This window comes from Fukomys damarensis, unplaced genomic scaffold (genome assembly GCF_012274545.1).
Source record: "Fukomys damarensis isolate Sample0158 unplaced genomic scaffold, DMR_v1.0_HiC HiC_scaffold_36, whole genome shotgun sequence".
Classification (NCBI taxonomy): domain Eukaryota; kingdom Metazoa; phylum Chordata; class Mammalia; order Rodentia; family Bathyergidae; genus Fukomys; species Fukomys damarensis.
Genome location: NW_022900948.1, coordinates 19,850,834 through 19,868,401, shown reverse-complemented (window position 1 = coordinate 19,868,401; position 17,568 = coordinate 19,850,834). Strand labels below are relative to the sequence as shown.

General features: G+C 36.6%; 1 protein-coding gene across 1 annotated transcript in view; it reads left to right on the top strand.

Moving 5' to 3' along the window:
• Nucleotides 1-17,568, top strand: part of Grin3a (glutamate ionotropic receptor NMDA type subunit 3A) — a 156,561-nt gene that overhangs the window by 1,141 nt on the left and 137,852 nt on the right. The window contains exon 2 of the mRNA XM_033759136.1: nucleotides 1-482. This exon is cut by the window's left edge and continues 26 nt beyond it. Within this exon, the coding sequence (XP_033615027.1) occupies nucleotides 1-482 (482 nt within the window). The remainder of the gene's footprint in view (nucleotides 483-17,568) is intronic.

Here is a 17,568-nt window from a genome sequence, read left to right as displayed (position 1 = left end):
GGGCGGGTGCGCAGAGGGATGAGCCGGAGCCAGGGTCTTGGAGACCCCCGGCGCCCTCTCAGGGCGCACGCTGGTTGGGGAGTGCTTTGCATGGCCGGGGACCGCCCGGCGCCCGGAAGCCCGGGGAGGGTCCCAGGGCGGAGACTTTGTGGCCGCGGGACGCCCTTCTATTCGCCGTGGACAACCTGAACCGCGTGGAAGGGTTGCTACCCTACAACCTGTCTTTAGAAGTAGTGATGGCCATCGAAGCGGGCCTGGGCGATCTGCCACTTTTGCCCTTCTCCTCTCCTAGCTCGCCATGGAGCAGTGACCCTTTCTCCTTTCTGCAGAGCGTGTGCCACACCGTGGTGGTGCAAGGGGTGTCGGCACTGCTGGCCTTTCCCCAAAGCCAGGGCGAGATGATGGAGCTCGACTTGGTCAGCTCGGTTCTGCACATTCCGGCGATCAGCATCGTGCGTCATGAGTTTCCGCGGGAGAGTCAGGTGAGAGGAGTCAGCCGCGTGGAGGGCAGATGTGCGCTGCTGGGTATAGGGACCCTAGCGGAGACAGGGGGAAGGAAAGCACTGGGTGAAGTCGGCAGGGACTTGGGCCGTGTAACTTTGTCACTGTGTAAAGACGGGAACGTGTCCGTGGGTGGTAGGCAGAAAGGCCTCCGTGGAAGTAGCATAAAACACTTCAAGTGCAGATGGAAATAAAATGTGAGTTGGGGGTTGCCGGTGGGAGAAGTGAAGCGAGAATACACACCCAAAAAACACGGTTTTACCAGTTGGTGAAAGTCGAGATTCTGAACCAGGGAGAGCGATCGAGGTTTGGCAATCGGTAGGGCGGGGAATGGGGGTGGGAACCCAGAATGTGCCAGCCTTACTCTCCCAAAGGAACTCTGGGAGCCTTTGACCGAAAAAAGCATTGCGTGCTCTTTTTTACTTCAGAAGATGTTCCTTACCCTTAGACAATGGCGTTAAAGAAGACAGCACATCCCTTAGAATGTCTTTGAGTAAAAATCTGAAACTAGTACAACAGTGATAAGTAAAGAATGGTTGGGGCTGGGTAGATTTAGCTCAGTGGTTCTGCCGCCTGTCTTGCAAGCACAAGGACCAGAGTTCGATCTCCAGTGCCAAAAAACAAGAATGGTTAATAGTCTTGTGTACTGGAACCCTTCAGACGTATTATCTGATAACATAAGAATGGACCGGGAGACTCTTGAGTGATTGTTTCTTTGTCCCTCCCTTCTTTCTTTGTAACATGAACTAAAAGGTAGATATGCGATTGCTGACATTCTGGTTTCCCTCTTATTAGCTAAGAATAAAGGAACAACAATCTCAAGATCTGTCTTCCTATGGGTTAAAAAACACTCAATATGCTTTCAGTTTAAAAAAGGAAGCTATTTGTGAATCTGTTGATAAGTAATTATATTAAGATAAATATTTTATGAGAGGACAGAGTCCTTTAAGCAATAAAAGTGTTCTGTATTTTATAGGCTTATCATAAAACCAAATTGTAATAAATCTTACACAAAGTACTTTTGAAACAAAATAGGTGACTATAATCAGCCCCATTTTAAAGATTGAGAAACTAAGGAAAGTTCTGATATTTGAAGTAAGAGGCCAGACACTAAAGGATTTCTTACTCTACATCATTTTCACCCTGTCCTTCTATTTGGAAAAAAATTCTTAATTCTCTTCTTCTACTTTTGATATATATGAACAGATAAAAACTAAAATGAGTATGAGCAATATGCAAGTGAAATGTTTGAGTCTATTATAAAATATCAACAATGCTAAGATTTCTTTTTTCTAGAAAATGAATCTTAAAATTTTAATCTTAAGAAGGGAAGTACAAACTAGTCTCAGCAGTCTCCCAGAAGATTCCTATTTAATGATAAGATATAGAGATTTGTTCTGCAGGGTGCAGGCTAATTAACATTTATCTAAAATACTTCTGTCATCTGAATCTGAATAACTGTACGCAGCAGATGGGAAGGCATGGAAAATACAAGTGTACAATACTACCAATGGCCAAAGCATTAGAAATGTGAATCTACATCAACCGGGTGTATTATTATTATTAGCATCTATGCAGAATCAGATCTAATGGAATGCAGAAGCCAACATCACTGGCTTCCTTATTATCTAATTTTTCAGAAGTTGCCAATAGCAGTCACAGTCTCCAGATACCTTTCCATTTGCAGATTGTTTGGCAAGCATCTTACATAGCAAGAACTGTCTCCCAAAATGAGTGTTCCTTAGTTGGGAGAGAAGTTGTCTGTGTTCCATGATGGATATGTGCAGTACACAGCACATTAAAACAAGGGGACTAGAAAAACCATGAAGCAGCAACTAGAATCAGTAAACTTCAAGTCTTTAAGACCACTGAGGGAATAAAGTCCTGCAGGGAAAAACCTTTACAAATGGACTAAAAAATATTCTTCCAAGCACATTTGCTTCTGTGCTTCTATCCAGCAACATGTTTTAAATCATTGTCACTGCTACTTTCATCATAAACATTTTGAAAGGGAGAGGATTTTATTTCATTGAGTCTAGTTTGTCCAACTGAGGACATTTTCTTTCAACTCCACTTATATTTTAAATTTGAACATATCTAACTTGTCTTGTCTTAGCTTTCATATATTATTTAAATGTCATTCTATAACAGTCTATATTACAAATGTCCTGCTCAATGTCAAGTCCACTGTAATATGTAATTTTAGAATATGACCATAATCTGCTTTCAGCAAAATTAATAACTGATCTTTCCTTTTCTTCTCCTGGAAAGTGAACCTTGCTCTACTGCACTGATTTTTTAAGACCTTGTAAATATAAAAGAATGTCAAATCCATTTTACACATTAATAAAATTGACTTAATTTAGCCACTATACTTGGAGAGTTCTTCCCAATGATTTAATTTGTGAATTGTACCAGTATCTGAAGAAAGACACTAGTATAATAAAGTATTTTAGAAGACAGTGGAGTTACACACACACAAATTAAAATTGTGTCTCTTCTTCAAGTGAATCGAAGTTACTTTTAGATTAGGACCAGAGGCAACTATTTTCTCTCACTTTCTTTTGAGCTGCTTAATAATGCTTTTGGTAGCATCTTGCCATAACTCTTTTTTTTTTATTGAGTTTATTGGTACATTTAGGGATACAGTACAGTTACATTCATTGTTGGGATCATGTACCTTTACATGGCAAGTCTTGATTCTCATTTTTTTCCCCTTACCTCTGCCCTCCCTTCACCCCCTCCTCCCCCCCCCATCTACAAACACTTTATTTTCAATGTATGTTATTCCTCTCCATATTCTAGTGTTGTCTTATTTTCTTAGAAAATAACCATAACTTAATATCACCTTTAAAAGATAATGCCACAGGCAAGAATGTATCTCCAGAGAAACTTTGTTATTAACATACATATGAGCTATGCAAATGCAAAAAATTGCTTACACAAAACTTCCTCCAAAGACTTAAAGAGACTTTATAAGTATTATCTTCTGAGTATTTAACACAATTCCAGGATGTAGGTACAGAGTCAATATTATTAAATTCTTTCTTCATTCATTCAAAAGGTCCTGACTACATTACTCTAGAGCTCCACCTGAGTGGGTTAATGGTATTAAGACTTATTAACTGGTCCTAGGTTTTAAAAAGAAGCTTATAAAATCATATACATACATGCATTTACTTATATATGTGTGTGTCCACAGATGTATGTCATGTGTTTAATATAACACAATATGTATATAGCATATATATATATATATATATATATATATATATAGAGAGAGAGAGAGAGAGAGAGAGAGAGAGAGAGTCAATCATCAGCTTGGAAGAGACCAATGCTCTCCAAGTAGGAAAATTCATTAAAAGATAGTTATCTTTTAGAAACCATATGTATATTATCAATACATTGTAAAAACTTAGTATAACATTCCACATAAGATTAGATCAAAGCACAATTTCATCCTTTAAAAAGATGACTTCACTAACACACCCTAATCACTTATTTTATTTGCCAGCTTATTTTATTTCAATGATCACTTCATAGGTCTACATTCCTATAACCTTCAAATAATGACACTGTATATGCACCTAGTCATTTACATTACATTAATTTCTACAGTTGTTGTTGCTTTCTCTTCCATTCCCATGATGCTTTTACTTTGAGGGTTTTGTGTAATGTTTTCAAAGTTAACTCTTTATAACTTACTTGCTTGTTAGTGACAAATATGCATTTTGCTCTAAAAAAAAATCTCATGTTAACTCCACAATGGTTTCCATTGGCTGAGTTAATGAAGTAATATAATAGATCTAAATCCATGCAATTAAAAAACAATTGCACTATTATTTTCAGCTCTCATTGACTGTACCAAACATAGGTCTGCCTAGCTCATGAACCATGGGTGCAAATTTTTATACATACATAAGTCTATGTTCATACAAACATAAGCATTTTAGTTGCTCATTTTCTCTGACAACACAGGATAATTATTGAAGCCTCTTTGTCAGCACTACTTTTTTATAGAACTTTTTTATAGCACTACATTACTGAGGTGGTTCTTGAAGGGACCTGTAAAACACGTGTATGTTTAAAATGTCTGCTCTTAACTGTTGGTTATGTTTGACTGGGTCTACCCAGGCCTCTGAGGAGAAAGTGATTTTCCTCAACTCCTGATGAATGGCTGAGAGCAATGCATAATTGCTGCTGACTTGAAGATAAGTGATTTTTTGAATTAAATATCAAGTGATGCAAAACTTTTTCTAGTGGTAATTTTCTCTAGGTTCCTCTTGATGAACAGAGACATAGCGTTAATTTGGTAATTTGTTTACATTATTGTTTATTCTTCTAGATAGAGCAGAAGAGATTAGCAAATATCATTTATAGGGTAACTAGCCTGTACCACCCACTTTTCTTTGTGTTTACTGCAGAAAAATAATTTAAACCACAGAACATATATTCATTTCCCTTGATCTCACTTTACCATTACATCTCAGAGTCAATTTATGATTGAATAAGCTGAGTTATCTCAATGCCAATTTCAAGTTTAAATCCCTTAGTGCTTTACCTTCTAATGTTGCATGAGATTATCATGCATTTTATAACACTAGATTTTATTTCATGACCATTCCCAGTCAAATTCTAACTACAGTGTAATAGAAAGCATATAAAATAATGGCCAAAAGAGTTCCAAACTACCTTTGCCACTTTTTTATTGTCCATGTAATCTTGGGCAAGTGACTATCTCTGAATATCTATTATCAAACAAAAGAAATTTATCATCTCTGTGTGACAGGGTCATTTTGTGTATCAAGTAAGAAAGCAAAAGAACTTGGGATAAATGTAGTGTTATCCAAATACACCGTGGAAAAGTATGTCATGATCTGATAAGAAAAAAGTAGCCCTAATTTATTAATTCCCCATTAGTAATGAAATGAAATGTAATTCATAGTATGACATGTCTCCATTCCCCACTGGCCTCCCTAAGTATCCCCCACTTTTTCTCTTGCAAAAAGCAATGTAAGTGGGTTTAATAAAAAAAAAAAAGAAAGAAAATTAGGTTCCTCAATAATTTGCCTATTTGCTTAGGGGAAAAAGACATAGCACAGTCCTGCTTCGGTGTCAATGTCAATTTTTACCACTGTCACATTATTTCATGCAACTTCAAGCACCTCTCTCATGCAAACTACAATAAAATGGCCAACGTTTCTAAGAAATTTTGGTCCTCTACATTGGTCAAAAATTTTTCTACAGACAAATTTATAATAAATGGCACTAAAAATCCACAGATTTTTCCATGTCCACCTTCATCATATCAGCTATACCACTATGTAGTCTACTTGATTCATCATTTTTTCCAAACAAAAATCTATCTTGATAAAGATACCTGAGTGTTAACTCATACTTACATATACTCCTTATCTCATCATGGACAGAAGATAATTTGAAAACGAGCTACTTTGAGTACCATTGCCTTACATAACTATGTGAAACTCTCATCGCAAGCCATTGTTCATTTTAATGATATCACTGAATGTAGAATGAGAAATTGCATTGCATTTTCTCCTGAGTAGTCTAGCTACTGCCATGTACAGAGACGAGTACAGCACTAGAATCTGTAAATCTGGACAAGAAGAAAGAATATCTCTTAACATCTCCACATTGCTTTTTTAATGAATGCATGAATAACAAACTAGTGGAAATCATAATGCCACACAGTTGTCTTTCCTTGATCTTTCCTTTATGAGATTGTGGGTGAAAAAAGCAGGAGGGAAAAAGTAAACTAAGAGTAAGCTAATTCTCTCTCCCTCCTTTCTCTTCCCTCAATCCAGCACTGCAGCCAAATTCTTAGATCTTTGCTTAAATTTGTAAGATCTATGTACTTTAAGAGGAGTCTGTCGACTGCATTTTGCAACTTGCATTGAGGGAGCAAGTTAATCTCTGATCTGAACTGGTATTGCCTCAGCAGGAGTAACTCCTGAAGTCAAGTGTCTGGTACATGTTTGGTCAAGACCTGTCCAGTAATAGAGATGAATTTAAGGGATAGACTGTTAAGTAGAATATTCTTTTTTTTTTAGTCTAGCTGAATCATGGCTCATCATTATTCAGTTGAAAAAGATTTGGGAAATTTTTAATTATATAACATTTTTGCTATTCATGCTTGCCTCACTCATGTTTATATTATCCTATCATCCTGTGACATAGATGACAGTGCATAGACAACATACAGAAGAGAGAGAGAGTTATTCATTGTGGGAAGTGAGAAGCCATCAAAAAGAAGAAAGACTAATTGCTTGCTCTGGAACTAGTCTATTTCTCAGCTTGCAATCAAAGACTAGACTGGATCCATCAGTGCTTTTGTGATATCCTAGTGAAAAATATCAGAGAGAGAGATGTCTACATCCAAGTTTAGCTGTTAAAGTATAATGAGCACTAAATTTTCAATAATGGGAATTTAAATAGTTGAATCATGGTATGAAATACTACAGTCATTCAAAATGAGAATATATGATGCAATCAAAAATGTAGCATATTTAAATTCTAAAGTTCTATTATAGGAAAAGACATTGTCATAATACCCTTCAATATTTTTCCCTCACTTGAATCACATTTATCCTACTGATTCCACTGCCACTCTCTAAAGCAGTTCTGGAAGTCCTTATTCATGAATATGTTTAGTTGCACTATCGTGACTGCCTTGATATCCAAATCAATATTGACCTTTTCTGGTCGTTTTGACTTAGAGAAGAACCAGAAGTCATATGGTACCAGATCCAGTGAGAAAGGTGGATGAGCACACTGCTATGTTTTGAGGAGCCTGCCCATCCAATGGATGGCTCTGGGCAGTAGCATTCACCATGTTTTTATCACACCATCTAAAGATACTCATGAAAAGAGCCTTCCAGAAATGCTTCTGCAAGTGGCAACAATGATGGGATAAATGTGTTCAGTTCAAAGTGATAGGGAGCATTTTGAGGAGGATTAATGACAAGGTTTCTTACGATAGCAATTTTTAAAATTTAAACAGCCCCAGTATTTTTATAGTATCTTATACAAATTTAGAAAAATGTATAAAAAATATGAAATTGTTTCTGTAAAATTTGAAGTCTTCAAAAATGTTAACAATGGTTATCAGTAGAGTAGAAGTTCATATTCTGACTTCTTCATGCTTCCATTTTTTTCTAAAAATCCATATTTGTTTATATTGCCTACACAATTAAAAATTAAGAGGAAAAAGTTACTTTCATATCTCTTCCTCTTTGCTTTCATTCCTTCGATATGAAAATAAATTTAAGGACAAATAGATTACAGAGTATGTTTACATTTATGAAAGTCCTTTGTCATCTGTTTTATCCGTTCTTCTCACAGTTACTTTTTGAGTATAAGGAAGCAGGAGGAGTAAGAGAATATAGTGATATGCTGTGGTGACACAAAGATTAGAGTGAGGCACTTTCAAGATGGAAGAAGGGACCATAAACCAAGAAATACAGGCAGCCACTAGAAACTGAAAAGTCAAAAAAAAATGCATTGTTAGCTTAAAGGTTTCAGAAAGAATGAAGCCTTGCCAACACCTTGACTTTAGGTCAGTGAAACCGATTCCAGGTTTTGACCTCCATGTGTAAGTAATTAAAAACAAGTTATATTGTTTTAAACCACTAAGGTTGTGGTAAATTCATTACAATAGGAGATTGACTTACTTGCTTACACAGACGTTGGCAGAGAGGAGATAGATGGTTACCTGGACTACCTTCACTTGGGAAGGTAGGCTCCATTTTCAATTTACACATTTTGCAGCTGGGAAACAAAAAACAAGACATGAGAAGTGAAGCTTTAATTCTCTTTTAAAATGCAGTGTTTCCACCCATTAGTACCCATGATCCAGTTGATGTTTTCGGCTTTAGTTAGGGCAGAGTTTAACTCAACATGGATTAAAGGTTGAGAAGTTTCACCTTTTTCCTAAAGGCTTTCTCTATATTAATGTTACTGACTGTGACTTACATTAATCTAAAGTTTCATGGCTAGTAACAAGTCTGTGTACTAAGGCATAAAGAAGAAAACATACCCACAAAACTAACTCTGAGGGTTTTTTTAATCATTATTATATAAATGCAGTTTGATACACACAGAGTTGAGGGAATTTATAAAGGCAATCGCTTCTTTTTATAAAGATAATGCACACGCACTTACTACCCATCCCTGTCCAAAGAAAATCCTGACAGATTTTTATGTATTTTATTCTGTTAATAAAAGAAAGTCCTACAGTTATGCTAATTGGGCCTAAAAGCAAAAACCAGGAGAAATAAAGGAAAGTCAATTGTTTCTCAACACTTAGAGCTGGTATGGCTGTTGAAGCTTGGACATTTTTACTTGATGATGTTTCTATATTAAAAGGTGGGGTTTTGCTATGTATTTATAATCTGTCTCAGTATTTTCATGACTCTGTACAGTTCCAAACAATACCTCAACCTGTATTTTTCAGTATCATTATTACTTAGAAATGAGTCATCACTACTCTCCACCCAGTTATCTGTGGTCATAATCTGAATGTAATTAGCAGCAGGGCAGGACCAAACACTTTGAAGGCTACACAATCTGCATACAACCTGGTGGTTTTTTTTTTTCCTTAATATTGAAAGTTTCAAATAGAAGTCAAACAAAAATTGGGTTTATACTCTCTAGTTTAAATTTAAAAGTATTCATTGCGATAAACAAAGTTAAATGCCAAGCATGTCTTTATCCAATGGAACTGCAGTCTAGCTTAGTGGTGGAATGCTATTTGTTCTGTCCCAAACAGAAGTTCTTAAATGGGGAGTCCATTAAACAACCAAACAACAACAACAAAAATGCTTCTATATATTGTGAATGTAACAGGAGCAGGTATATATACAGATCCAGACACAGAGATGTCGTTGAGACGGTGCAGTAGGAAGAGGTGTGTCTCGTCACACTTTGGATTACATGAAGAAGTTGTTCAGTACATACCTAAAGGGGAAAAATTGAGAACCAAGACCTGACATGTTAAGGTACAAGATCCCAATAATGAATGTAACTGTACTGTATCCCTAAAATGAACCAATAAACTCAATGAGGAAAAAAAGAAGAGGAGTGATATGATAAATCCATACCTGAATGAATCCACTATTTCACTTGATCATGAACACAGAGAGCCATCTAGTGGTCTCTGAAATATGGCTATAAATTGAAGTGTTCCAGGAATCCAACCTCTTGGACAAGAAAAGAGTCCAAGCAGTTGTTAGTTTCATTCCTGGTCTAGACTCTAGGAAGGCTGGATTAATCAATCAAAGAGAAGTACTTCTTTTGCCTTCTACTAAGCATTAAGGTCAAAGACCTCTGGTATTCCGCATCTACAACCCATAAAATACTATATCTCAAAATGTGTGACCAGAGAATTTGGAGAGATGTAAAGTTCTAAAGTTCTACTGAACTTTAGAAATGTATAGTATTTTTAGTAACTGCATTTTCTATCACACTGGTTCTTAATGCAACATGGAAAGATGCATTAAATTTTTGTTAAGAATATCATTTATTTCTAGTTGTAAAAGGGATTTCTTATGGATAATTATGAAAGTTAACAAAAGACAAAATAAATTAAAAACAGCCCACAAAGCCACAACTCAAAGATCTAGATAGGTACGTGTTTAAATAACTGAGGTCAGGGCTGGGGATTTCGCACAGTGGCACCACACCTGCCTTACAAGTGCAAGGTTCTGAGTTTTATCTCTTGTACAAAAAAACAAAATAAAATAAAATAAAAACTGAGGTCATATTGTTTTATGAATTGTCTTTTTCAACTAACTTATACATTATACACATCTTCCCATGTCATTAAGATTTTAATGGCTACATAGTTTTTCCTTAAATAAGATTATTTCATGATTTGTTTACTTAATCTTTGTTGTTTAAAATCAAATTTTTTCTCCACTACACCTAACAGGACTTTACCAGATTAGTTTTCCTTAACATTCTGTAGTTTCTCATGCTACAGAATACACTCAGCTAGATTCCGTGACACCATCATGGATTTTCACCTTCTTTTCCCTGCTCTTTCATTATTTTTTTTTTTGGACTGAGGTGTTTTTTGTTTGTTTGTTTGTTTTTGGTTTTTTATTTTTTGGGGTTTTTTTGGTACTGGGGATTGAACTCAGGTCCTTGCGCTTTCAAGGCAGGCCACTGAACGGCTGAGCTAAATCCCCAGCTAGATTAAGGTTTTTATACTTTTTTATACTTTACAATAATAACCACAGTGTTGTGCCATCCAATATGGTAGCCACTACTCAAATATAGATGTTTTTATGTAGTTAAAATTATACAAAATTTAAAATTCATTTCTGAGTGTATAGACCACATTTCAAGTGTTCAGCAGACAAATATATAGGTGATGTCTGCCCTACTGAACATTTCCACTTTCATAGAAAGTTTTATTGGGCAGTGCTGTCAAAAGATTTGTAATTGCTAGGAGGGAAAACTTACCCCATGAATCTCAAACACAGGAGAATTTGTATGAAAATCTACAGGAAAACAAGGAAAGAAATGTGAAAGGTATGGCTGAGCCATGATACTAGAAACTCGTTTGGCAGTTGCTTTCTTTTTTCCTTCATCTGTCGTTCCTTGGCTTTCTCTCAGCTTCATAATTCTGCATGGATACAGTTCTTGCATCAGAATGGTCTGAGCTCTATACAACTTTACAACCTTACCAAAATTTATGAATACATTTCTTACATCTATCTCTCAGTCCAAATTTTCCAGACATCCAGCTGCCTCAGCTGACATGTACTAGTCCCCACCACCCTAAATTATATGTCCTCCCTTAATCTAATCAGCAATGGTTAGATTCCTGAGTTAAGTGTTTGATATAAGTCTTACAATACAGCAAAGCTCCAACATTCAAAGAATTCACATTTGAGCAGGGAAGACAGGCAGTAAGATATGCAAATGAGTAAATATGTAGCACGTTATCAGGTAGGCAAAAGGAGAAAGGAAAAAGATAAAGCAGGCTAAAGGATCAGAGAACGACTATACTTAGTCAAGTGACACTGAAGAATTAGAGAATGACTATACTTCTCCAAGTGAGGCTAAGGAGTGATATTTGAGCAGAGAATGAAAAAAGAAGTGAACCACATACTTTCTGAGGAGAAGTACACTACAAGCTCAAGGGAGCAAAAAGTACAAAGACCCCTGAGATAGAAATGAGCACAGGTATAAATATTTGTAAAAACACAAACAAATGATCTATCCTCAGAAGCACTCACAGCACAATTTGTTCATGGCCCCAATGTAAAGGAAGTGTAAATAGTAGAGCAATAACTAGATCTGGTACACCTGTGTAGTCATTTCCCAGGTTTCAACTCCTAAAGGTTTCAACTATGTGGCAATACCAGGAATCCCTAACTAGAATTTCCAATTAGATCTCTGATTCTTACCTTAAACTCAAAATATTTAAAGGTCTCCTTAGAAGGTGATCTTCATCAGCCATAATGAAACTTGTCACAACATCTTTGACTTCTCCCTCTTTTCTCATTGGGTTCTGTTACTTTCCTCAATATATTTTTGGAGACCTATTCTTTCTTCCTATTTTCTCATTACATCATTTCATCAATACTCTTCAATAGCCCCTAAATCTCTAGTGTCTTTCCACCAACCATGCTGTACACTGATACTTGGTAAATCTTCCTAAAGCAACTTTCATTTATCTATTCACCCATCTTTCAAATTTAATACATTTATCCAGTATAACACAATGAGCTTTGTGCCACCTTGCCCTCACTCCAAAATCATTCTACTATGCAATATTCTTGCTTTTTCACAACACTTTAGTGGGATGAAACACACACCTTACTTGCAAATTCACTAAAACAGCACCTCATAAAATTGAAGTGTGGTATACCACCCAGAAGAGAATAAATCTGACTCTCCAGGTTTTTTGGAAATCAAAAAACTCATTCTAGGGCCAGGGATTTAGCTCAGTGGTTCTTTTACCTGCATTCCAAGTACAAGGACCCAAGTTTGATCCCTGGTACAAAAAAAAAACTTCATTCTACAAACTGCTTGACATGCCAAATTTCCGACACACATTCTCTAAAACCAAAGAAACAAAGGTCAACAATCATCAACAAATATACAGAATTGATCTTCAAGATCTTCCACAAATTGCAGCAAATTCTTTTCAATTCATGGTATTCCGTTGAGATATAGGTACCCAGAAAGCAAATGATCTCTAGGAACTGAAATGTGATATAATTGTTTAACTCAGTAAATGTAAATCACGATATTAGCTGTCTAAATTTGCAGATTAATTGTGGTCTAATTCAGATGATTTTTCTATTGCAACAATGTTATCTGTGACTGCTAAGACCTCAGTCTAGGCATCAAAAGCCTATTTAACCCTTATCATTGTATAACTCTGCTTTTAATAGTTCTGTGAACATAAACACCATCTGTAAAAGACTTTCTGTTTGAGACCAAGGCAATGTGGATCCCTGCAGAGAATCAGACATTTGGCTTCAAGTTACAGTTCCAGAATCATCTGTAGAGTCTTGGCTTCCTCAATTATAAATTATAAATAATCACTCATTACTTGAGTTGTGCCTCATATGCTTTTTTTAAGGAATTGGTACAAGTGTCAGAGAGGTAAAGTACAAAAATAAAACTTTTTAAATTCACATTTTAAAAATAGATAAGATTCTTAAAGAAACATGGAAATATAATATATTATAATCCTCATATGATCTACGTCAAACTACAGAAAATGATGCCATGACTTGTGTCACTGTTCCAGGAGACACACAAATATGAACAGCTAAAACATCTTTAAAATGCACCAAGCTTATGAAGTCTCAAACAAAACTTGAATTTTCTGTTCATACTCAAGTCAAATGAAGTTAATTCCTCTATACCACTTCTCTTGGAAACTGGTCTTCTATTTCCTTTCATTTGACCTAGGTCAGCTTCAAGAACTGCCTGGGATATAGCATGCAGCTGTAGGTAAACATAGTCTTTAAAAGCAACTGTAAAGATATCAGCAGGTAAAGATAAACGCTGTACATCAAACTAAGTGGGAGTGTTTTGAAAAATGGAACTAGTCTTTACCCCGGGCAGAGGTTGCCTAGTTGATATAGAATCTGATGAATTTTGAGAAAGTTTACCTTTGCCTAGGTCACAGGTTCCTTATGTGATGCTGTATATGAATACTCAGCCATTTGTAGTATTCTTTATTTAGAAACTTAAGATTTTGAAATACCAATCTCCTTCCATTTATGGGTACATTGTAGACCTGAAATTTTGCATTATTGCCCAAGATTTTTTTTTTCATGCTGTCATTTGTAATATGTTTTGTGAAACTCTTTGGAATTAAAGTCTTGGTTACAAAAGAAAAAACAGATGAAAGGCATTATTATTGAAAGATCTTTTTCAACTCACTTTTAGTTCTAGTTTGGAAAGCCAGGACATTTCTCCCTTGGTGCTACTTTGGCAAACAGAGCAGCCCACTCTGTTCCATCCTCTTGCCATGAATGAGTGGTTTCACAATATATTCTACCTGGTTGGCAGCAGCTGGGAAGGGAGTAGAGGAGAGCAGAGCTTTACACTTTCCAAACAGAACCTTAAAAATGTGTAAAGATGCTCTTATAGTCAGGGAAGGAAACCCAGGAAATTCAGCTTCTTGCCTTAGGGCTAAAGGAGATGCAAGGAGTTTGGGAAGTTGACAAGATACATAGACTACATGCAGGACACAGATTAGAATGAGAGACACTAGGGAAATCAAACACTAAAGCTGGGATGGCCATTTTATAGCTATAAAATACAGTGGTTAAGCTTCAGGATTATATTAGCTCATTAACAACAGGTTAAGATCCCAGAAATGATAAAAGCTCATTCTAATCTTCAACCAAGTCCACATTTAACACTGGCAGAGCAGCAACTACTTAAAAACCTCTGCATATACAGCTTTCAGAACCACTTCAGAATTTACCTCTGAGCCCAGTCCTAGTGAACTACTGAGATTGTCCTTTGCAGAATTTAAGAGGATACCAACACTAGGAAAGATATGGAATAAATCAGCAAAGCTAGCCATGGCCACACCACCTTTGCCTACAGTATTTCAAGGGCCTCTGAACTGGTTTCTCTGCCTCCATTCTTGGCCCCCTGGATTCTGTTGTCTAAGGTGCTATCAGAGGAAATTCCAGGGCACTAGTAGCTTCCACTCTTTCAGTACTCCTCTAAAATGACAGCAGTGTGCCTTGAATTTCAGGCATCCAGGTACTGTCTTCTAGATTTTTCCCATATTTCTGCATCACTGTTGATTTTAATTTTTAAAATTAAATGACTGTTTTAAATAAATTTAATTTAAATATTTTCATCATGACATCAATGAAAAGCTAGCAACAGCTACTACCATAAATATAGAGTAACTATAAAAATAAATACACAAAGAAAACAAGTGTTCGAGCTAAGCATCATTGTTGTCAGAGGTCTGAACTTGACTCTTTTTAAAAGAGGAAATTTCCAAGAGCTAGCGAAGTACTAGAAACACACTGATACCAAACAGAGACTTTCTCCTTGACTAAACAGTCGGGTTAAATGCTAATTGAAAAGGGATTAAGTTTCTCACTATGCGATTCAGTGTTATTTAATGTCAAATCCCTGAGCAACCTAAAATCATCTCCTACAGACCATCTACACTGTGCCAAACACTAACCTACAGGATGAATTCTAAGAAGCTTATAGTTGCATTCTAGACCCTTTATTACCTGATCCTTGATTAACTCTTCTGCTCATTTCTTCTTGATGCTAACCCTCACCCTTTGTACTTTGTTCTTCAGCAATGTCTAAATATGCGACATTGTCCCAAGCCTTGGCATGATTCCCTACCCCAACTAGCACACTGTGTATGCTTGAGCCCGCCTGAAGCTCCTATTCAACTGTCCCATCTTTGCTCAAACATCACTTCTGCTCATCCTCTCCTAACTACAATTAGTTACTTAGTTTCCCCTCCATAGGACTTTTCTGCCCTGTGCATTCCTTTCTCTGGATTCCACAGTAATGTCATTATGTGATAACACGTAAGGAAGGGTGTGCAACTGAACTCTAAGCTGTTCACACGGTACGTGACTCACAACAGGTGCTCAATGATTATTGATGAAATTGAATGTATGGTCCACTTCCATCTCCTGCAACATGAGAAAGCTAAGCAACACTGTGGGACTCTTACCATCTCTCAAGGTGGTTTGAAGTGAATGCTAGAGTATGTACTGCCATTCAAAAGAGGGTCCCCACACACTGGTGGCCAGAGTTCAGGATCACCCAGAATTTAGTGTATGATGTACAACTAATCTGGGACAGTGTGGCCTTGGACAAACTGACTTCATAGGAAATAGAAAACCTGTTTCTACTACCCTGTTAAACTATTAATACTGCCTTCATTGTTCCCAAATCACTTTTTAATTTCCTGTAGGCCACAAATGACAGGAAAGTACCATTGTTCTTGTGTCATTGAGCCGCTGATTTCCTCAACCTTTATTCCCTCCCTTTAGCCAACTTCACGAAACAGTGTCACCAAATATTCTTGTCTTTCAAAATTAGAGAAAGTCAAACTGATTAAAAGTGAAGCAAGTGGAAATAATCATTAGTGAAAAAGAAAATGCTTACAATTATATTTCTTCCTATCACTTTTTGTCAAAGAAAAACATCAAGAAATCAGAGAAAAATTCAGATCTGGCTAAGATTAGCCAGTTCCATTTCTGGCTTTGCCTTGTACTCACTGCTTGTCTGTCATGAAGGATCTAGCTTTAGGTTTTAGTCCCTAAGAGTGGTGAGCATCTTTGTGTAAGCAATACCCAGCCAACTTTTTAAACTACAGGTTCCCAGGCTGATTGTATCAGAAACCCTGAGGTTGGAGCGTATCTTACAAACAAACAAACAAGCAACTTCACAAATGATTGTATCCACGGATGATTTTGATTATCATTCTTTAGAACTACATAATCCTAAAAGTCATCTAAAGTAATTTGTAAAATGTGATACGATCACCTGAAACAAAATTTTATTTAATAATTTTTAAGTATAAATTCTCAAACTCACTGAATTCCATTTAATTATATATTATGGCCTCATATCTGAATTTTTAAAAGAAACTCCCCCGGGTGATTCATATCTGCACAATACAGTTTGAGAGCTAAAGATCCAGGGCAGAGATCTCAAATTCAGATGTCTTATCGGGCCAAGGAGGTAATGGAAATGTGAAAAACAGTCCCAAGCAATACAGTAGGGACTAGCAAAATTGTAGGTAATAGAAGAGTGCCCGACCTTTCTAAAGTGCAGTCAGCCACCATTCAGCTGGAACCAGCTGTTATTCTGAGGGAACAGAGCCTTTGAAAAAGTCTGACTTTTTCAAAGAAACCAGACTGTATTTTCTTAAATGTAAAAATCCCCATAAATGTTGACAACTTGCTCACTTTTCAAAAACAAATTAAAGGCCTACTAGTGCTTGAGGGTCACCAGTTCAACACTTCTGTTCTAAGAAATGTCAAGGCATTTGTAGCAGACAAGTATTAACCAGAAATTCCCCGGTGCCTCGAAGAGCAATGGGAGACGGAATAGGCTATGAACATAACCAATACTGTATTTTTACACACAGAAAGAGCGAGAATAAGTACATACTATAAGAAGAGGGACAGCCAGGCAGAGTGGTGCGTTCTGTAAGCCCAGTACCCTAGGAGGGTGAGACAGGGGCATCATAAATTCATGGCCACCCAGGCAACTTAGTGACTTCATGAAACTTTGTCTCACAGAAAAAAAAAGGGCTGGGAATACAGTTCAGGGTGAAGGCCTTCGGTTCAGTCGCCAGTACCATAAAAAAATTTTGAAAAAGAGGTACACACCCTCACTTGGAAGCAAGAGAACAAAAGGGAAAAAAGCACTAAAGGATAATGAGTATGATCTAGATAATGTATAATTAGATACAAGATGAGTCTATTCCATGTGTGCCCATAATTGAATTTTAGAAAAATTACTCATAAAATAAAGATAACATGATAATGGTCACTACTCGGAGTTTGA